Below are 23,248 nucleotides of genomic sequence, written 5' to 3'. Positions count from 1 at the left end.
CGCCATTATAAATTGGAGGAGTGAAGGATGGAACACTTGGATATGTAGCGTGATAAGAAGGCATTATACTTTTGAACTTTATGGAGCAATTAGCATTCCGCTTCAGTTTTGGGCTCTCTCCACACAGCAGGAAATTTCATACAATTTTCGCCGCTCGAATTGGGCGACACACGATATAATGTGGTCCTGCACTTGTTACATATACTGCTTGGTACACAGGAATTTCCTTGACCACTTGCAAATTGCAATGAGAAGAAAGACTTGTATTTATTCTCATGCCCAGAAAAGGGTCTGCGACGTTTTTCTGTTTCGTACTTACCACATACGTAACAAAACATGGAGCTTTCCTTGTTGCATTTATGAATAGGATCACCTAGATTTCTTCTTGAAGCATTAAACTCAAAAGTAGCCAAGTTGCCCACTACTCGAGAGCTGCGGTTGTTTGATGACGACGCCTGCGGGCCCGCTTGCTCACCCTGACCAGCCGCCGATACTGGGGTATCCCTCCCCTGCATCGTAATCTTCTTCAATACTTTTGCCATGAAGGCATCGGTTTTACCTAGGAACTTAGCCGGTAAACCGTTATCCGCCTTCACCGCGTGGAGGTGTCCTAGTTGCAAAAGTAGGTACGGAATCAATTCTATTTGGCAAAAAATAGAATGAGATTCAATATCTCTTTCGCAAATATACGTATATGACGTTTCATGGTACAAAAGACTTTACGCGACAAAAACATTAAACTCAGTATTTCGTGTTCATTTCGTGAAAACTGAATCTAATGTATTTGTAGCGTAATGTTTCTTTCACCGTGAAGCATTACATACATATAAACATATAAGCACACCCCACACGAATTTTCATAAAACAGACAACTTTAACACTTCTCAGGATAGTTAAGAAGTTTAAGGGGGGAATAAGAAGATAAATTTATTTTTTGTGGTGTTTTTCAGTTTCAGCGCCTCACAAAACATAGGATCAGACACCGCACTCAACTTTAAGTCAAAATTTAAATTGCAACCTCTACTCTGGGGGTGTTAAAGGGGTTGTAGGGGGTTAAGGGGGAGAAGAATTTGTTTTTGGTAGTATTTTATGGTTTCAGCGACCCAAAAAACGTAGGATTAGACATCGCACTCGACTTTTCGTGAAAATTCGAATTTTAACGCCCACCCTGGGGGTGTTAAGGGAGGGAAGAATTTGTTTTTGGTAGTCATTTTTAGTTTCAGCGACCCAAAAAACGTTGATTTAGACACCACACTCGAATTTTCATGAAAATTCGAATTTCAACCCCCACTCTGGGGGTGTTAAAGGGGTTGTAGGGGGTTAAGGGGGGGGAAGAATTTGTTTTTGGTAGTCTTTTTTGGTTTCAGCGACCCAAAAAACATAGGAATAGCCATCCTACTCGACTTTCTCTTTAAACTGAAATTCCATCCCCAGGGAGCGGGTGTAAGGGGGTGGTAGCGGAAAAATGGCCGATGAAAAAAATTTTTCATGGTCATATTCGGTTTCAGCGACCCCAAAAACATGGGGGTAGGGGGTTGTGACCTGTGGGTTTTGACTTTTTTTTTGTGTGCCTGTGTTATTAATTAATATAAATATTATATACTAAATAAATATTAATATTTATTTACCAATTGATATCTTAATATAATAATAATTTTTAAATAGTATATAAAATTATCATAAAAAATATTTTAATATTAAATAATTTATAAATATTTATATTTGATATTTTTAAATGCACACGTCAATAAATAAACTGTCAGGATTGATTCAGAATTGAATTAAGATTAGATATTCAAGCTTCACTAACGAAGATTGACCGAGCCTTGAATCGAGCATGGGACGAACATTGGTGTCCAATGCTGAATCAATATTGAGTGACAGTGATATAAAGACTGCTTCAACACTGGGTTACCCACGCTGGGCGTTCAAGACTGAATCAAGCTTCAATCCATCGTCAGCATTGGTCTTTCGCGCCTGGGAGGTATAATTTTTCCATATCTTTATTGAAAATTTCTACATGGGATTTAAAAGCAACAACATACCCCAAACATTTGTAAAATTCAAGAAGAAAAATTTTAATTTATAAGTAGGAATTTGTTATTTACTTTCAAAATCATTTCTAAAACATTTCTAGAATTCAAAAATATAAAAAATTTTATTCATAAATCCCAATTTGCCCTAATGGCGCCTAAAGGAATTTCTATATTCCAGTGCCCGCTGAAGTCAACTTTCAGTTATGGGTGATTTTCCGCAAACTGTGACTAAAATGTCACTACCGTGGCATGTCCCCTACCCAGTTTTTATAACTTTCCATCTGTTTTTGGAAAACAAATATTGAAAAAGCAGAAATCTGCTAAATAATATAATCTTGAATATAATTAAACTCGCTGAATTTATGCGTATTATTTTATGTTATATTGTTTATTCTTTGTTTACAAAAAGTCATTAAACTTTGTCCCAAAATTTTTTAGATTTTTACAATTACGATCTTTTTGAGTTTGCATATTCACAAAATTAAAAATAATATGGCAATAACAACTAATTTTGCATCAGGAAAATATAACAAATAAATGTAAATAAAATAATAAAGGTTTTAAAGACATATGAAAGTAATATCCTTTAGTAAAGTGAGAAATTGTTTATGTCACAAATTATAGTGTCACTACCGTGGTATTCAGTTTTCAGAAGTAAGAATTTTTTTAAATAAAAGCTATACTTTCCTGAGATAGACATAGTTAGCTACATTCTAAATTATTTCGGAAAGTTTTTGAAAATAAAATTGTTATAAGTAACACACAAAACAAACTGAAAATGTCACTACCGTGGCACTTAATGGATATAGCATATTTATAACGTTACTCTTGTAAATTAAATTTTAATAAATACACGGAGAAGTAAAACATGATAAAATAAATATTTTTCATGTTAATGTTGTTGAACTTAACTTATTGTTTAATAGTAACGGGTTATAAATGAGGAGCAAGCGGCCAAAAGTTGATAAGTCCATTTTTTAAAAAAATTTTACTTTGCATTTTCCGAGAATGATAATTAATTAAATTTTTAAATAATCACTGTTACATTATGAAAAAAATTGTTTATATATATATATATTAATCGCATAATGAATTAAGAAAGTCTAATAAACTCTGTATTTAAATGTGTAGTTCAATTAAACTCCGTAATTTAATTATGAGATTTTAAAAAGTCCCATACTTAACACATAGCACGGTACATGTAAAGGAGAAACTCCATCTAATGTTTTATACTTCTCCCTAAAAAAGTAATCCCATATTTAGAGAAAAAATCTTCTTCTAAAGTTCTCTCAATTTTTCCTATTAAAACAAAAATATGACATCTTTCGAATGTGGAATATTTTTATTTATAAGTCATTAATAATAAAACCAAACAATTTTTTGAGGTTCTGATGTCAAAAACGTTAAACTAAAGTCAAATAAATAAGTAAATAATTTTTTTAATTTATGTAAGTAATTAACAATTAATCATTAATTATATTCATTTACTTACAAACATATTATTTAGTGCATCGAAATAACTTTTCTCTACCAGTTCATAACCATAATTGGCAAATAATATGCTATAGGAAAATCCTCTCGTGTGAAGACTATTACTTTTGATATAGTGAATAAGAGGAAAATATTCAATCAGTTTAGAGGAATCTGCCTCAAATTAAGAGTACTTTTTTATGGTGTTTTGAACCATAGTTATACCATGTTACATTTAGTTAATTGAAATATTTGAGTTAATTGGATAAATTTAACACAAGATTATAAAACATTTTTTTATTTCAGACACTACCTCGTGCCTCTATCGTTGGCACAAAAGAGTAAATGGAGAAGAAAGGGTTTAAAGCTTCATATTTTTAATGATCACACATTTATTGCAAGGCACATACCAGGGTAATAAAAAATACTCTTTTTGAATTTTTAACTAATAAAATAAAATAATGTGTTGCTTTTCAATACTAAAAATTAATGATCTCGTAGGACATCATAATAATTTTGTTTTAATTTTTTGATTTTTCTCTTCCTGTAAAGCTGAGCCACAATTTCAAAAGACTTCCCGTAAAAAGATTATTTTAACAGCAACCAGTATAAATACAGTACCGTCCATAATTGAGTGGACAGTAATTTTCATTAAAAATTATTTTTCTGTTAATAAGATTGTTTAAAAGTTTTTGAATTTTTTTAATCCAAGTTTGACGACTTGCATTTTCTGAGAAAAAATTACACGTTAATGCCTATAAATAATTCTCATTCTGGAGAAAATTACCTTTAAAATAAACTTAAAATCATTAAAAAAACATTCATTATTTTAGAAGTTATTAAAAGTTTTGTAAAACATTAAAAATTACGAGTTTTTAAGAATATCTAAATAAAATATTGGCCAAATGACTTCTAAAAGATCTTGTTCTATTCAAAATTTTATCATCTTTTAAAACATAAAAAGAAAAAAGTTTTTGTTTCCATACATAATATGTTTTAAAATGTTTTTCATTCACCTGAAAATGGGTATGGTCTCTAAATTTTGATCGGTAGTGTATATTATATTTTTATCAGAGTTTTTGTTGGGATTAAATTATTCTGGGATAAATTATTTATTACTATTACATTTATTAGGAAAATTAATATAATTTCCGAAATACTTTACATGTTTTAATGTTCTTTGGATAATTTTAAAATAAGCATCCAGTTTATTTTTAAAAAAATTAATGTTTTTGTTTTAAAAAAAGAATATTTACCATTAAAATTTAATTCTAAAAGTTACAGATGCTGAAAATGTAATCCAATTATGATAGCACCTATTTATTAACTTTTAGAGTTTAATTTTATACCTAAATATGCTTTTTGTTCAAAAAAATATTTTTAAAATAAAAACCACGTGAAATAAATTAGAACCTCAAAATTACGCGCGCACAAAAAGAAATTATTTCAGCCAATAGCGACCGTCATCATCGTATTTTAACCAATCGCGACCGTCATTATCGTATTTCAACGACTCACGACCGTCATCATGTCATTTTCACTACCAAATCACGACCGTCACTCTCAAACTCCAGCCAAAAAATAGCTGTTTTTCTACTAAGGAGATACGTATGTAATTAATAAATGTATAGCAGAGCTACGTGCGCGATATTTCTGTTTCTGTCTTATGATACTCAAGACCTTATTTTATTGTGTGTATATAAAAATGTGACTAAGACCTTATGATCCGTTTTTCTCTTCTTCTGAAATATTGGAAAAAGATTACAATTTTTTTTTGAAGAATTAAAAAAACATAAAACAAGAAAACCAAAAATTAAATTTAACACACTGAGCTATATTGTGAAATGTTTATAAAACGTTAAGGCAATTACAGATTTTCTCAAGATAATAGAAAGGTTTTTTCGCAAATAGAATTAACATTACCAATTTGTTGAAATTTGTACCACTGTTAGATAAAAGTTTTTAAAAAATGTAGTTAAATTTTTTACACCTGTGGTACTTGTGAAAAAAGTTATAAGCGTCTTTGTTTTTCACTTTTAACATTGAGTTTTGTGGGAATTGAGTACATTTTCAAACATATTTACTCACCACAAAGTACTTAACATTAAGAAATTAATAAAACATTTTTTAATACGAAACAGATATATAATGGTTAAATATCTGTTAAAAAAGTGTCATTAGGTACCTGTGAGAGTTGCAATAAATTAATTTGTAAAAAAAAATCATGTTTTATACAGTATATTGAACAGCTGTTTAAACATCTGGAAACATTGCATACAATTTTCTACTCAAAACTAAATGTAAACAAGTCATACCAAGCATTTGCAACACGACTAAAGAAATACTGTGTTGCCAGGCGTTTCAAAGTACCAAGCAAGTCAAATTACAAAATAATGTTTTTTGTTTTGATTAGTTCAGTCAAGCGATAGAAAAACTTAATAAATATATATTAATTATACATCAGAAGAATTATTTTATTGAAGTATTCTTCCTTCTTTGTCAAAACATTGACACCAAGATTTATTGATAGTCATGATAGAAGTCGAGGTATAAGCCGTCCATAAACCACGAGGACAATTTTTTATTAATTTTTGACCCTCCCCCTATCCAATATTGAACACAAATTTTTACTTTATGCAATTGACCTTAATTTTGTCACTCGGTGGTTTTTAGGGACGCTGATTACGAATATGATGTAAGTTTTCATAAATTTAAAATGGTGTATTCAATATGGCAGAATTTTCTTTTAAATTTATGCAATTGACCTTAATTTTGTTACTCGAGAGGTCTAATACCAGTTAGTTAGCTGTAAATGTCATAGGAGCGCTCACTGACAATTATTTTAGTACTTGCGTCGATTCACGACCAGCGAGCGTGTATAGAATTTTTTTTTTAATTTCTCTTTCCCATATTATATTAATCATTTGAAATTTTGAAAACAAACATCGTATTCGTAATCAGCGACCATAAAACCCACCGAGTGACAAAATTAAAATTAATTGCATAAAGTAAACATTCTGTTCCATATTAGATCCGCCATTTTTAATTATGGGAAACTAAAATCAAATTCGTAATCAGCAACCACAAAAATTCCCGAGTGACAAAATTAAGATCAATTGCATAAATTTAAAAAAAATTTGTTCTATATATTAAATCCGCTATCTTGAATTTCTTAAAAATAACATTAAATTAGTAATCAGCGACCCCAGAAGCCTTCGAGTAGGAAAACTTAAGCGAATTTAATTACATTTTGGTATTTTGAAAAATAGTGACCACCCCTTTCAAAGTTCCCTTTATATTTTAGGCCATATTTGGTCCGCCATCTTTAAATTTTACATTCTAGTTTACTTTTTTTAAAAGTATACAATTTTTGTGCCTCTATGGATAAGAATTGAATATTATTTACGCACGTTTAACTCCTTGGCAGTGTAGTCAAAATAAAGTTTTCGTGTCACAACTGTGATAAATTTTTTTATTTCTTTTAATACCAAATATAATTATATTTTATGTTTTTGGGGTTACTGAATCCAAATATTTGGATAGGTAAATGGGTAAAAATATAACTAAACTTGAAAAAATGAAATTTCTTTTCTGTTTTTAAAATTAAAACCGATATATTTAATTTTTGTTTTAAACGAAATTCTTTTTTTTCACACCGGAATCGAAAAGAGCACACTCAATACCTATAAGAAACATACTTGCGGTATAAAATATAATCCGTTTTATTCATAAAAGTATAGGTTGAATTAGCGCAAAGAATTTTCTTATTTCAGGCGTTAATGGGTTAATCATTAAAATAATATTATAATATTTGGGGAGAGTGGGCCAAACCGTCCAGATGTCAATATCTCCGAAATGGCGAGATTGTCAAAACTGTTGTTTAGAATTTCAAAACAACCATGTGTAGTATACCTTATTTTTAAGCTAACATTTATTCTCAAAATGAGCGTATGGGGCAATCAGCAATAATTTTAATAAGTTAAAATTTGACTGGTTCCCTTCTTAAGTTATTCTCTTCATGTAAATAGTAATTTACAATCTTATAATCGAATCAGTCGAAATATAAAATAAATGAACTAAAAAGAGTTGTAAAAATGAAAAGGTTTTTTTATTTTAAGTGAATTAAAATTTTCTTCACTTATATTTTAAATTCTTATTTCCCTAAAAATTCATGTCGGGAAACATGTTTTTTTAATAATTTTCTCATTACCAGGAATTTTCGGTTTTCATTAATTTATCGATAATTTAACTGTTAGATTTCATTGGTTCTTTAGAAAAATGAAAAGGGCCCATTTTGTCGGTCATTTGCAAAAAAAATCCTTATTTTTAAAATGGAGGTGTAATTGTGTAATTGTCAAAATAAAAATTTAAATATTGCTTTTAATTTTTTCATAATAAAGACTGTCAAAAAAATTTAAATAAGATTAATATCTATTCTTTTTCTTCAAATGACACAATAAAATTGTACCTAATCATTATTCTTGTAAAAATATTATATTAACCCTTTCAGTCACGCAATTAAGATAATACTCAAAACATTATAATCGCTATTGAAAATAGGGTTTCTGGGGTCGCTGAATACGAATCCGGGGTCAGATTTGCAAAATATTAAAAACTCAAAATGGCGGATCCAATATGGCGGACGACTTTTTCAAAAAATGATCCAAATCACTTGAAACTTGTTACTCCGGTTTTTTTTTTAAATGATCCAAATCACTTGAAAATTGTTACTCGGGGGTTTTTTGTGTCGCTGATTACGAATCTGCTATTAGTTTTAAAAAATATAGTATCTTACGTAGGATTTAACATAGGAATGCAAATTATATGAATTCCCAGGTGAGATCGTATGTTATTTTCCATGTAATTTTCTACATGGAATCTTACATAGGATCTCAGGTCGTTTTTAGTTTTGGTCGAATTTCGACTTTTGCTAATTTTATGAAATCTTTACGTTTTGAGGTGCCCTGAGTCCGAAAAACATAGTCCGGCGAGTGCGTCTGTCTGTGTGTCTGTCTGTCTGTCCGTCTGTAGACGGTAATATGTTGTTCCCACGATAACTCTTGAAAAACTTATCGGATCGTTTTTAAATTCAACACACTTAAACTTGGTGTAAAAATGAAGGCTAAGTTCGATAACCAGCCATTTTCGTTAAAAACTACAAAAACTACGGTAGTTTCAAAATTTTGAAAAATCAATTTTTTCAAATTTCAGAATTTTTAACTTTATTTTATTTTAGATTAGAAAAATACAAACAACTTTTCTCTATAACATTTTTTCATAAAAACTCAATTTTTGAAGTTATAGTCTATTAAATGGTCAAAAAAACTTAAAAAAATCCTAAAATAACACTAAAAATCGAATTTTTTTAAAGGAATAAAAATCAGTCAATTGATTTTGACATATTCTCACCCTAAAATACTTGAAAAACATACTTGAACACAAAAAACTCGTAATTTCCAGAAAAATCACTCTCTATATATATTTTTTGTGCACTTTTTTGATAAAAAATCAATATTCCGACTTCATTATCTCCGACGTTCTTGCATATGCGATTTTGCAACCAGAGACTTTTTTTCTCGGCTTTGCATCAGCTACAACTTTGCTGTTGACAACTTTTTGCCCAACGCAAAACTTTTCGAGTTATTTTTTAAAAACTGTCAAAAAACTAAATTTTTTACATTCTCATCACATGAGAAGGTATTAGTTTTGGTCGAATTTTGACTTTTGCTAATTTTATGAAATCTTTTCGTTTTGAGGTGCCCTGAGTCCGAAAAACATAGTCCGGCGAGTGCGTCTGTCTGTGTGTCTGTCTGTCTGTCTGTCCGTCTGTAGACGGTAATATGTTGTTCCCACGATAACTCTTGAAAAACTTATCCGATCGTTTTTAAATTTAACACACTTAAAGTTGGTGCAAAAATGAAGGCTAAGTTCGTTAACCATCTATTTTCGTCAGAAACAATTTTTTTTTTTTTTAAGTTTTTGGGTCAGTCAGCTTAGGGAGCGTTCACAAATGATGTTACGTTTTTGGGGGCATGGGGGTCTTAACTATATACTCTACTGTATTTTTGCATGTGAAATTGCATGAAATTGCGTGACAGGGAAGGAGGGGTCTAAAATCCCGAAAAATTGCGTGACTTCATTTGTGAACGCTCCCTTAACTGTGTTTAAAAATTTGTTATTGATTTTGTGAAATGTTATAACTTTTATAAAAATCCGTTGTTATCAACAACTTGATAATAATAGTTTAAAAATATTTTAGCTGCTTCTGCAAATCATGTTTCTGCTAAGAGAGTTAGTATAATTAAAAATAACTTCAGAATTTTAATCATCGAGACCAAAAATTAGAGTTGTGCAAAAAGCTTGAAGCTCGAAGCTTGATCGAGAATTTCATTTTTTGAGCCGAGCCGGGCCTAATCAGTTCGAGCTGAGCCGAGCTGTGTAAAAAGCTCGAATAGTTTCGAGTACTTGAATTCACTCTAGTGCTCAAATTTAATCAAGTCCTCGAATTTACATGAGTACTCGAATTGTTCGAGTACTTGAAGTCACTCAAGTACTCGAAAATGTCGAGTACTTGATACATCGAGCCGGCTTGGCTCGGCTCGAGAAAATTTCGGCTTGGTTCGGATCGACATTTCGAGCTTTTTGCACATCTCTACCAAAAATATACATTTTAATCCACTTAATCTCGCAATCATCAGCAAAGAAGAACATGTGATGAGAATGTAATCCTTAAAGTCGTAGTAACTTTAAGAAAAAAATGTTTTATTAAACATATAACAGGAAATAATAACAAGAACACAAATAATGCACAACAGTTGCAGACCATCGCGAGCGAAGCGAGCCATTTGCGCGCGAAGCGCGCAACATCACACGGAGCGCGAAGCGCGACTTGCGAAATAATCGCCGGAGCGATTTGATTTGAAATGATTCATGATTTGAAATGCCAATGCAATTTATTATTTAATTTTTAATTAAATAATTTTTAATCCTTTGAAAATTCTCACAATGTATCCCCAATGTAATCATATATCTAATCTTTTGTAAAATCCTATGTGAAATCTTATATATGTAACATGAAAACCCATATAAAATCCTTTATGGAATCCTATATGTATTCTCACATAAGAATCCATGTGGATTTTTATGTAGATACACAAACACAAATTCCCACATGAATTGTGTCCCAAATATACATGTGCTTTTACATGGGATCTCATGTAGATTCTTACGTGGGCTCTGGGATTTTATACAGGTTTTTTTATAAGAACCCACGTAAGATGTAGGATCCCATGTAGTGATTTGGATCATTTTTTGAAAAAGTCGTCCGCTACATTAGATCCGTCATTTTGAATTTTTAAAAACTAACAGCAGATTCGTAACACAGGCACACAAAAAAATAAAAAAGTCAAAACCCAGAGGTTACACCCCCCCTTTCCCCATGTTTTTGGGGTCGCTGAAACCGAATATGACCATGAAAAATTTTTTTCATCGGCCATTTTCCCGCTACCACCCCTTTGCACCTGCTCCCGGGGGTTGGAATTTCAGTTTAAAAAAAAGCGGAGTAGGGTGTCTATTCCTATGTTTTTTGGGTCGCTAAAACCAAAAAAGACTACCAAAAACAAATTCTTCCCTCCCTTAACCCCCTACAACCCCCTTAACACCCGAAAGGTGGGGGGTCGAAATTCGAATTTTCACGAAAAGTCGATTACGGTGTCGAAACCTACGTTTTTTGGGTCGCTGAAACCAAAAAAGACTACCAAAATCAAATCCTTTCCACCCCCGACCCCCTACAACCCCCTGCGATAATGTTTTTCAAATAAAACGAACCGATTTTTGGGAAATTGAAAATTAAATATTAATTATCAAAAATTATTGCAGGGGGTTGTAGGGGGTCGAGGGTGGAAAGGATTTGATTTTGGTAGTCTTTTTTGGTTTCAGCGACCCAAAAAACGTAGGTTTAGACACCGTAATCGACTTTTCGTGAAAATTCGAATTTCGACCCCCCACCTTTCGGGTGTTAAGGGGGTTGTAGGGGGTTTAGGGAGGGAAGAATTTGTTTTTGGTAGTCTTTTTTGGTTTTAGCGACCCAAAAAACATAGGAATAGACACCCTACTCCACTTTTTCTTAAACTAAAATTCCAACCCCCGGGAGCAGGTGTAAGGAGGTGGTAGCGGGAAAATGGCCGATGAAAAAAATTTGTCATGGTCATATTCGGTTTCAGCAACCCCAAGAACATGGGGATAGGGGGTGTGACCTCTGGGTTTTGACTTTTTTATTTTTTTGTGTGCCTGTGTAATCAGCGACCCCAAAAACCCCCGAGTAACAAGTTTCAAGTGATTTGGATCATTTTTTGAAAAAGTCGTCCGCCATATTGGATCCGCCATTTTGAATTTTTGAAAACTAATAACAGATTCGTAATCAGCGACCCCAAAAACCCCCGAGTAACAATTTTCAAGTGATTTGGATTTTTGAAATCCAATATCGGATTCGTAATCAGTAATCAGTTCCACTCGTGTCACAAAAATCATCGTGAACAAATTGGCTGCCTTTATTCCCGTATTACTTACGATGTTTTTTATATCTAATGCACAAAAGTGTCGATTTCAGATAGCAGACGACAGGGAGTAAAAGTCATTCACTTGTTCGACTTGTATGAAAATGGCGGCTTTTTTTACCTTGGGCAAAAAAAACATGGGACCATGCTTTGAGACTTTTTTCGACTTACTTTAAAAAATTGCCACTATTTCGTCTTTTCCTTCAAACTTCAAACATAAAAATACCACAATTTTTAGCAAAAAAATGCAAGTTATTTTGATTTTGATAATGCGAAAAGTAACTATAAACAAATTTAAAAAAAAATGTTGAATCATTTTTTAAGACATAATTAAATTTTTGAAATATATGTGGGGCATTCTTTCTGAATCCGGCCACCCCCCTACACACTTTATTTTTAAAGATAAAATGTTGTAAGTATAGTCAAACTTTGCGTAAGAAAGTCTAGTTTTTGATGCCTTCTGGCGAATTTTATTTCCGTTTAGGGGTTGGGCAGTATGTCCAAAAAATCGACCAAACTACCCTAAAAATATGGCCAATTGAGTGAATAACAAAGAAAAATAAAGTAATCTTTCTTGTAACAGAGAAAAACATTTTATTTATGTAGCTTTAACACTGTACCCTCAAAATAATAAAAACCACCCCTAAAAATCACCCCCTAAACATAGGTTTTAAAAAGTTCCAATTTTTCTTTAAAAAATTGGTTAAAAAAAATAAATAACATTTATGAGGCTCGTAATTTAATCAGAATTCATTTTAATGAAATTTACCCCCATAAAAATAATTATCGATAAAGAAAAATCATCCCCTGTACATTATTTGGTCAATTTGGTAATTATTCTCATGAACATAAACATAACATTTTTTTTTAAGATTGTATAAGTCATGGAATTTTCTCACAATATATAATTATTATGTTTGAACTAAAACTAATTTTAATAAAAATAACCCCTAAAAATCATCCCCTAATTATAATTTTCATAAATTTTCAATTATTCTTAAATAAATTGTGTACAAAAAATTTAAATACGGTCTCTGAGGTCCAGAATTTGTTCTGAATATATTTTAATCAAATTTACCCCCATAAAAATAATTACCAATGAACAAAAATCATCCCCTGTACATTATTTGGTCAATTTGGTAATAATTCTCATAAACATAGACATAACTTTTTTTTATAGATTCTACAAGTTATGGGATTTTCTCACAATATATTATGTTTAATCTCAAACTAATATTAATAAAAACAACCCCTAAAAATCATCCCCTAATCATAATTTTCACAAATTTCTACTTATTCTTAAATAAATTGTGTACAAAAAATTTAAATACGGTTTCTGAGGTCTAAAATATTTGTTCTGAATATATTTCAATCAAATTCACACCATTAAAAATAATGACCAATGAACAAAAATCATCCCCTGTACATTAGTTGCGCAATTTGGTAATAATTCTCTTGAACATAGACATGACATTTTTTATACATTCTATAAGCTATAGAATTTTCTCTCAATAAATTATGTTTAAACTAAAACTAATATTAATAAAAACAACTTCTTAAAATCATCCCCTAATCATAATTTTTACAAATTTCCAATTATTCTTAAATAAATTGTGTACAAAAAATTTAAATACGGTTTCTGAGGTCTAGAATATTTGTTCTGAATATATTTCAATTAAATTTACACCAATAAAAATAATTACCAATGAACAAAAATCATCCCCTGTACATTAGTTGCGCAATTTTGTAATAATTCTCATGAACATAGACATAACATTTTTTTATACATTCTATAAGTTATGGAATTTTCTCACAATATATAATGTTTAAACTAAAATTAATATTAATAAAAACAACCCCTAAAAATCATCCCCTAAACATAATTTTCACAAATTTCCAATTATTCTTAAATAAATTGTGCACAAAAAATTTAAATACTATGATCAGGAGAATAATTACCAAATTGGGCAACTAATGTACAGAGGATGATTTTTGTTTATTGGTCATTATTTTTATGGGGGTGAATTTGATTGAAATATATTCAGAACAAATATTTTAGACCTCAGAAACCGTATTTAAATTTTTTGTACACAATTTATTTAAGAATAATTGGAATTTTGTGAAAATTATGATTAGGGGATGATTTTGAAGGGTTGTTTTTATGATTATTAGTTTTAGTTTAAACATAATATATTGTGAGAAAATTTCATAACTTATAGAATGTATAAAAAAATGTTATTTTTATGTTCATGAGAATAATTACAAAATTGACCAAATAATGTACAGGGGATGATTTTTGTTTGTTGGTTATTATTTTTATGGGGGTAAGTTTGATTAAAATATATTCTGATTAAGTCACGAGCCTCATAAATGTTATTTATTTTTTTTAACCAATTTTTTAAAGTATAATTGGAAGTTTTTTAAACCTTTGTTTGGGGGGTGATTTTTAGGGGTGGTTTTTATGATTTTGAGGGTAAAGTGTTAAAACTACATAAATAAAATGTTGTTCTCTGTTACAAGAGAGATTACTTTATTTTTCTTTGTTATTCACTCAATTGGCCATATTTTTAGGGTAGTTTGGGCGATTTTTTGGACATACTGCCCAACCCCTAAATGAAAATAAAATTCGCCAGACAACATCAAAAACTTGACTTTCTTACGCAAATTTTGAGTATACTTACAACATTTTATCTTCAAAAATAAAGTGTGCAGGGGGTGCCCGGATTCAGAAAGAATGCGTATAATAAAAATCTTTCTAAATAGTTGATATTTTGTAAAATTGAATTGAAAAATTATTTATTTTTTTAAAAGTATTTTGTTATAATTTTAAAAAATCAATTTTTAAGGGGACATTGCAGTTCAAAACAGTTAAAATGAAGGCTTTTTTAGTATATATTATTAAAATAACTATGACATTTATTTAAAAAATTTCTTTGACATGTAATAAATAATTTATTTAAGAATTTGTAAATTTTTTTTTCATTTTTATTTCAAAATTGCGGCGATATACGCCATTTTCGAAAATGCTAATTTTCGGTGGTAAGATCGATTCCAAACTTTCTATAACAGATAAAAGCAAAAACGAAGTGACATTCTCTTCGTTAGATATTTCTTTAGGAGTGGAACCTCAAAAAAGTGGAATTTTCTTCCCCCCCTTTTTTTAGAGTACTTTTCCCCCAAAATATGCAAAAAAAGGTTCTCTTATAAAATAAAGAGAGTTGGAAATTTACCACTTTTTGTGGTTCCACTTATAGGCATGATGACGCTGAATCAAAAGCCGTTTGATTTTTTAAAATCGCTTTAGAATAACTCGAGATATCACTCTTATCAGATCAAAAAAAGACATTTTGAGAAAAACGCATTTTTAGTTTTTGTTTACAAGTTTCGAAATTAAAAAAAAAATCATCGGATTTGCTTGAAAATCGTTACTCGGGGGTTTTCGAGGTCGCTTATTACGAATATTGAATCAGATTTTTAAAATTCAAAATGGCGGATCCAATATGGCAGACATTCTTTTTTTAAAATCATTGGATTTGCTTGAAAATCGTTACGAGGGGGTTTTGGGGTCGCTGATTACGAATATGACATAATTTTTCTAAAATTAAAAATGGTGGATGGAATATAGTGGACGGAAAAAAAAATTAAAACAAAAAATTTTCTTTTCCGCCATGTTGGATTCGCCATTTTGAATTTGAAAATTTGATTTTTAATTTGTGATCAGCAACACCAAATACATTTTTGTTTGTTTTTTTTAAATGCAAATGAGAAAACATTTAAATCATTCGATTGCTTATTGGCATACAAAAACATCTTTGACATGGCGAAGAATAAGGTTGAATAACTTTTGTTTTACTTCGAATTTTGCAATAATATTTTAGGAGAGTATTCTTGACACTATAAGAAATCCAAAAATAAAAACAAAAAAAATCGATTTTTTTGACATTTTGAACTGGAATGTCCCCTTAAAGAATAAAGTCTTTAAAAGCCAATTTGAACATGAAAATTAGCTCCTAATTTTTAAAATTTAATATTTTCAGTATTTTTAATTTATATTTCCAAAAATCTAAATACATACAAAAATAATATTTTAGAATTATTTTTAAAATTTTGGAATAAAAATTTATATTTGAAATTTTGACATTCATCAAAAAATTAATTAGTTTTTTTTAATTAGGGTCATTTGGGGTAAATGTAAAAAAGGGGTAAATGTACACAGTAGATGTTTCAGCTAAATTTACAAATTTAAAAATAAGTACGACGTCAATATTTTTACCTCAGCTCACCTACAAGATGTTCTGTGTATTGCCAATATTTTATTTTGACAATTGGCAATGCCATAGTGTAAGTTATTTTTTAATGCAAAAAAGATTGAAAATCAAAATTTTACTGTTTCAGTACTTTGTCTCGCAATTGCATAAAAATAAATTTAGAAATCAAACAAAAATATGTAATTCTTCCTTATTAATGCCCTAACAAAAATTGACTTTGATTTCTGATTTTCGTCAATTTAGTTAATAAATAATTAAGTGTTTACATTTACCCCGAGAATTCGAAAACTCGGGGTAAATGTAAACAGAACTTCAACTACATTTTAAAAGAAAGTAATTGATTAAATTTGCTTCTATTTCACAATTTCATTAATTTGGCAATGTAAAATTACATAGAAAAAGAAATTAGGTCCTCTTTGAAAAAAAAATTTGATAAAAAAACAAAAAAAAAATTTTTTTGAAGATCAATTTTTAAAAATATTTTTAGGTTCATCCGCCATTTTGAAAATTTAAAATTTGACTTCAAATTCGTATTCAGCGACCTCAAAAACCCCCTAGTAGCCAGATTCAAGCAAATTTGATCAATTTTTAAAAATATTTTTAGGTTCATCCGCCATATTGGATCCACCATTTTGAAATTTAAAAATTCGACTTTAGATTCCTATTCAGCAACCTTGAAAACTTCTTTTTACCAAGTTGAATGAAAATCTATTAAAATTTCTTCAAGTTATTCAAGTTTTTACATTACTAATTTTGTAATGGTTGATTGTTTATTTATATGATACATTATTAGTCAACTGGTTGATTTACTATACATCTACGAAGAATTTTTTTCAGTTTTTCCATCCCTTAAAACAGTAGTATACTTAAAATAACTTGTTTCTTAAACCTCGTTTAACTACAGTGGTGTTTACATTTACCCCGAATTTTAGGAAAATTTAAAAATCTCGGGGTAAATGTAAACAGTCAGTTTTAGGCGATTCAGGTGCATCAATATTTTTTTGTACCTCATACAATTTTTTTAGGGAACACTAGCAACCAGTTCATGCAAAAGAAATCCGTCCGTTTTACCTTTTAACAAAAAAACTAATGTTTTTGGTGAAAAATAGATATTCCGTTTACATTTACCCCAATTGACCCTATACAAAAACTCTTTTAAAGAAAACATTTAAAATTTGGTAAATTCTTTTACAAATAATAGAATTTTTATTAAAAAATATTAATAAAAATGATCAAATTTTTGTAGAATTTTAATTATGAACATGACCATAATTTCTCAAAAAATTCAATCAGTCCAAAAAGTAAATATTCATAAATTTTTATTTACATTGGGGTAAGGCTTTCTGAAGTGTACTCATGATTTGCGAAGGGTATTTTAATGTCATTGAAACACTATATTTTAAAAGTAAATGAGATAATTAATTAAATTTTCTTTACAGCATTTTATTCTACGTAAAATGTGGAACTATTACCAAAAACAATTTTTGGGCCCGAATTTTATTTACAAAATAAAGCTATATTTTTGTTAAGCGCCATATTAGATCCGCCATTTTGAATTTAATTTTTATTAAAATTTTCGAAATTATGTATCAAATGCTTAATAAATAAAGCACTGACTAACAAATTGAAACCAATTCAATGCATGTAACGCGGCAGTGCAACCGCCCGCGAAACTGCACGCTCAATGTCTTTTTTACAGCGCGTAACAGGCTTAAAAAACCATCGGTACACTTCAGAAAGCCTTACCCATTATTTGAAGATAATTGAATCTTAAATAATTATACGAATTATTTTTTAAAAATATTTGCGATTGTTCACAACTGGAGGCGGGGTGGGAGTCAAAAATTGATGAAAAACTGTCCATTTGGTTTATGGAACAACGATAAAATTTATACCTCTCACTCATACCTTGTTCTCGATCTCCCTTTCTATTACTCCTTAATCTATCTGTGAGTGAAAAAAGAAAAATAATTACCGAATAAGGAAATAAGACGCCCATTTCGTATTTTGGCTTGAAAGTAAAATTCCCCACTTTTCCTTCCCCTATTAAATTCTGTTCCTCTCTTTCTACCTGACACGGAAAATGGAGAAGACATGATACCCCCTTCTAAACCCAAAAAGTAGGCATTACTTTCTTAACTATTCGTCTCTCTTTCGCTCCTTCTCTAAACTAAAAGGAGAGACAATACCTCCCTCACTCTCTTTCTCTCTCACTGTGAACAGAATATATAAGGAAAGACTAACTTATTATATGTAGATATAATAATAATATTCGCCTCTCTTTCCCTCCTACTCTAAACTAAAAGGACAGGCGATACTTCTCTCTCTTTCTCTCTATCAACCTTTATCTCTCACTGCGGACAGAATATACAGGCTGTGGACAGACTGAATGAAAGAATTCGAAGATTATTATAGTTAATTAGGGTCGAGCAGTAAAGGTTATTTCGTCTTTTAAAATACACTGTTATAGGCGATGCTTAGTTAGCGTAACACACAAAAACTCGTAGCGTAAACTTAAAAAAAAAAGTTTTTTTTCAAAAACATCAAAAAGCACATCTTCAAAAATTTAACCACTGATTAAGGAGGGTTCAAGTTTTAAGAAAGTAATTTTTCTAGGAAATTCTATGATGTACCAAGCATGTTTTTTTAACAATAAAAAATTATTGTTTAAACAAATAATTGAAAAATTAATTTTTTAAAACTTTTTTTAATAGATATTATAAAAAATGAAAATTTTCTCTATAATTTTTAATAAATGACTTTTTCTAAAGTGTAAAAGCGCTAATCCTTAGATGGACACATTATTCTATTCATTTAAATTTAACGAAACTGGGTACTCCGAGGTTTTTGGGTTCGCTGATTACGAATCTGAGGTTACTTTGTACAAATTCAAAATGGCGGATCCAATATGGCGGACATGAAAAATAAAAAGTAGTTCCATTGGACTGAAACTTGGTACTCGGAGGTTTTTGGGGTCGCTGATTACGAATTTTGGCTCATTATAAAGAAATTCAAAATAGCGGATCCAATATGGCGGACATAAACAATAAAAAGTCGTTCAATTGGATTGAAACTCGGTAATCGGAGGTTTTTTGGTTCGCAGATTACGAATCTAAGGTCATTTTGAAAAATTCGAAATGGCGGATCCAACATGGCAGATATAAGAAATAGAAAGTTGTGTAATTAGATTGAAACTCGGAACTCGGAGGTTTTTTGGGTCGCAGATTATGATTCTAAGGTCATTTTGAAAAAATTTGAAATAGAGGATGTTTCTTCTCGTTCTCAGCGTTACCTGGAACTAACGGCGATGAAGATGTAGAGGAAGAAGAAGATGAGGAAGTTTTAGACAATGGTATTTGGGGTGGAAATGGTTTGCTAAGGCGAGATGTTTCTTTCACGAAAGATTTTGGACTAAACATTCTCACAAGTGTTAAAACGCGTTTGGAATTTTTTCCCCTTTCCAGACAGCCTTATAAATACAATTGTAGAGCAAACGAATTTATAGGCAAAGCAAAAGAAAAGTAAACAAGAAGAAGTCACGAAAGATGAGATTCTTATATTTTTGGGAATAAATATTCTCTTGGGTGTAAAGAAGTTGCCATCATATCGGGATTATTGTCAACAAATCCTCAATCACATGATGAACACATTTGACCTCTCGTGACTGTTAATCGGTTTGGTTTTCTTCTGAGTCACTTGCATAGAAATGATAATGCTAAAGAACCTAAAAAAGGAGACCACGGTTACAACAAATTATATAAATTAAGGTCTGTTCTTGATAAACTTGGACAAACCTTCAAAGAATGTTTGAAACCAGGAAAATATCAAGTTATTGATGAAACGATGATCAAATTCGAATGGCCTAATAGCATGAAGCAGTATTGCACTGCTAAACCGATAAAACGAGGCTATAAATCCTGGACAAGAGCACATGAATCTAGATTCGTGTGTAAATTCCAGGTATATACAGGGACAGCAGAAACAACAGAGAAGTAGTTAGGCGCACGAGTAGTGTAGGATCTTACACCCTAGCTTGTTGGTGGAAATCATCACGTGTATTTCGACACCTTCTTCACCGTAGTTGATCCTTTGCTATCACTAAAAGAGGATCAAGTTTTTTTCATGTGGGGTAGTGAGGTCTAATCGCTCTAAGCTGCCTAAAAGCAAAACGAAAGATAGCACAATAAAAAAGGCGACCACTAATATCAAACGACATAAAGAGGCCTGCAGTGGATCAACTGGATGAACAAAAAGGCTGTTCACTTTTCATCCAACTACCATGACCCTTCTGAAACTACAGTTGTCAATTGTGGACAGAAGAAAATTTCTTTGCATGCGCTATGTCCATTATGTTGATCGATTATTAGCAGCATACAAAATCGATAGAAAATAAAAAGTTGGTGGTTACGATTGTTTTGGCACTTTGTAGATCTTGCCGTAGTCAATTATTTTATTATATATAAGCCAAAAGATACTCAGCCTTCTATGACATTAAAATTTTCGATTGGAAATCGTAATAAAGTTGGTGGATTATAAAGTGACAGAAGCGAAAGGAAGAAAACGAAAATCAGCTGACACATGAAATACAAAGAAAATGGAACTAAAACCTTTTCGCGTCATCGCCGTTAGTTCCAGGTAACGCTATGAATGAGTAAAAAGATCCGACATATTTAATTTAATTGTTTATCAGAAATATTTCTAATTTTTTCAAAATGAACTCAGATTCGTAATCAGCGACCACAAAAACCTCAGAGTACCGAGTTTCAGTCCAATTGAACGACTTTTTATTTCTTATGTCCGACATATTGTATCCGACATTTAAAATTTTTTAAGACGACCACAAATTCGTAATCAACTACCCCAAAAAATCCCGAGTACCGAGTTTCAGTCCAATTAAACCACTTTTATTTTTTATGTCCTCCATATTCAAACCGCCATTTTGAATTTTTCAAAATTACCTTTTTAGGTTAGAAAAACAAACATGTGTTCTCACAAAACGAGACACACAATCTGAAAGATAATGGGAACCCCAATGGGATCCCCAATTTCTTCCTTTGTGGCTGAACTTGTCATGCAACATCTTGAAGAACAAGTTCTAAACAAAAAATCTTTAGGCGTCATCTTTTACTTTCGATATGTTGACGACACCTTAGTTTGTATAAAGAAAAATAAAGTCAGTGAAATCTGGCATGAATTCAACAAAATAGGTGGTAGCTTAAAATTCACTCTTGAAGAATCAGTTAATAACGAAATTAATTTTTTAGACCTAAAACTGTTTTTTAAAACCGGTTTTCTTGAAACCAATTGGTATCAAAAACCTTTCGCTTCTGGTTGTTGCTTAAACTATTTTTCAAATCACCACATAAACATCAAAAAAGCAATAATTTACTCATTCGTAGACAAAACAATTAAATTCTCCGAACATCGTTTTCATAATGAAAATATAGGAATTGTTTTACATATATTACTACACAATAACTACCCTTTCGATTTCATCAAAATAACATAGACTAATCAATTGAGTTAACAACTCGTTAATAACATAAAAATTAAAAAAATAAATTAAACACAAAAAATAAAATATTTAAAGTTTCTTTTAATTATCAAATAAAAACAAAACTAGTGTTGCATTTGAGAATCTCTCCTTTTATATAAAAAAAGACAGAACTTAGGTATTTATTTGTTTTTCATGTATTTTTAACGTGATTCTCGTTTTTTCGCTCGAATACAAATACAAAACCGATATTGTTTCATTTCGAAAATATTGAACTTACATAAGGGTGAATTCTTAAGGGCCACGCGAGGATGCCTGATGGATTGCACGGCGTGAATGCTTCGGGAGAGACGCCGACGGGGATAAACAGTACGTCGGTCGAGTACTGACCGAGCTCTGGGGATATTGTGCCTCGAGAAGGAGTCACGAGCGAAGCTACTTCCTTGGTCGGACTCAAACCGAACAGTATCCGAAACCGCCTTTCCTAGCGGGAAGACTGGGGTGGTATTGAGACGGAGGCCCTAGGCGATTATAAGGGTAACCGATTAGGGAGCTCGAGCGGAGGTGGCGGCGGAACCGCTATCTGGCAGTACAACACGGGCTTCGGTGGGATGCTGCGGTACGCTAGTGTACACCAGCACTGTCAGAGTGATGGCCACACAAGGTTGTTATCCGAAACGCCGACGAGGGTCTTTCGCCTCAGGCGGCGTCTTTTGACGCACGACGCCCTACCTGACATAAGCAGTAGCAACGGCTAGAGCCGATCAGTGACGTCGGTCTTGAACCCAAACAGGGTTCTAAGAAGCGAGACCCATTCTACTCCAGGTGTCGGGCACTCGAACCTAAGCAAGGTTCTGAGTACTGTCCCCTGGAGCTGGTTGGCTCTTGCTGCAGAACCAAAATTATTTCAACGGAAGTAATTAATCCTGAAAAGAATTAATTACTTTATGTTTAAGTTCTACGTAAAAGTTGCCCTGAAAAGGAAAGGTTGTTAGAAAAGTCATCCGGAAGAACAGAAATAAAAAGGCGTCTTCTTCGAGAAGTTTCTCTTTATTGAGTCCTGGTGCTGGTAGAGCACGGCGCTTCGACTGGCTTTTTAGCAAGGGCAGTGGTCACAGCTTCTCGGCGGCGTGGTCACTCCTGGAAAATCGATGGTCGAAGATGAGCTTGCTCCGGCAAGTCCGTGCGGTGTGGATGGCGACTTCGTTCCCCTCAAGGTAGTGGCGCGGCAAAGTGGAGACGACCTGTCTTCTTCAACTCCAAGAAAGTTCTGAGAGCGAGTCAGAGAAAATGCGGCATATTTATGCGCCTCTGCTGAGTCAATCAGCGTGCGAGATACTTCTACTCGGGCGCGCGCATGTGCAGTACGGTGGAGCGGAATGAGAAAGGTGTGCCGAGATGCGTAATGTTTTACTTTTGCAAGCC

At 31.6% G+C, this 23,248-nt stretch overlaps 1 protein-coding gene across 1 annotated transcript in view; it reads left to right on the top strand.

Annotated features, from left to right (window-relative positions):
* LOC122512727 overlaps positions 1 to 23,248 on the top strand; it is a 772,233-nt gene that overhangs the window by 518,037 nt on the left and 230,948 nt on the right. Inside the window, 1 exon segment of the mRNA XM_043628757.1 lies at positions 3,813 to 3,920. Coding sequence (XP_043484692.1) covers positions 3,813 to 3,920 — 108 coding nt within the window.

This window comes from Leptopilina heterotoma, unplaced genomic scaffold (assembly GCF_015476425.1).
Source record: "Leptopilina heterotoma isolate Lh14 unplaced genomic scaffold, ASM1547642v1 Lhet_125, whole genome shotgun sequence".
Taxonomy (NCBI): domain Eukaryota; kingdom Metazoa; phylum Arthropoda; class Insecta; order Hymenoptera; family Figitidae; genus Leptopilina; species Leptopilina heterotoma.
The sequence above is the reverse complement of the archived record's forward strand: the minus strand, read 5'-3'. Positions and strand labels throughout refer to the sequence as shown.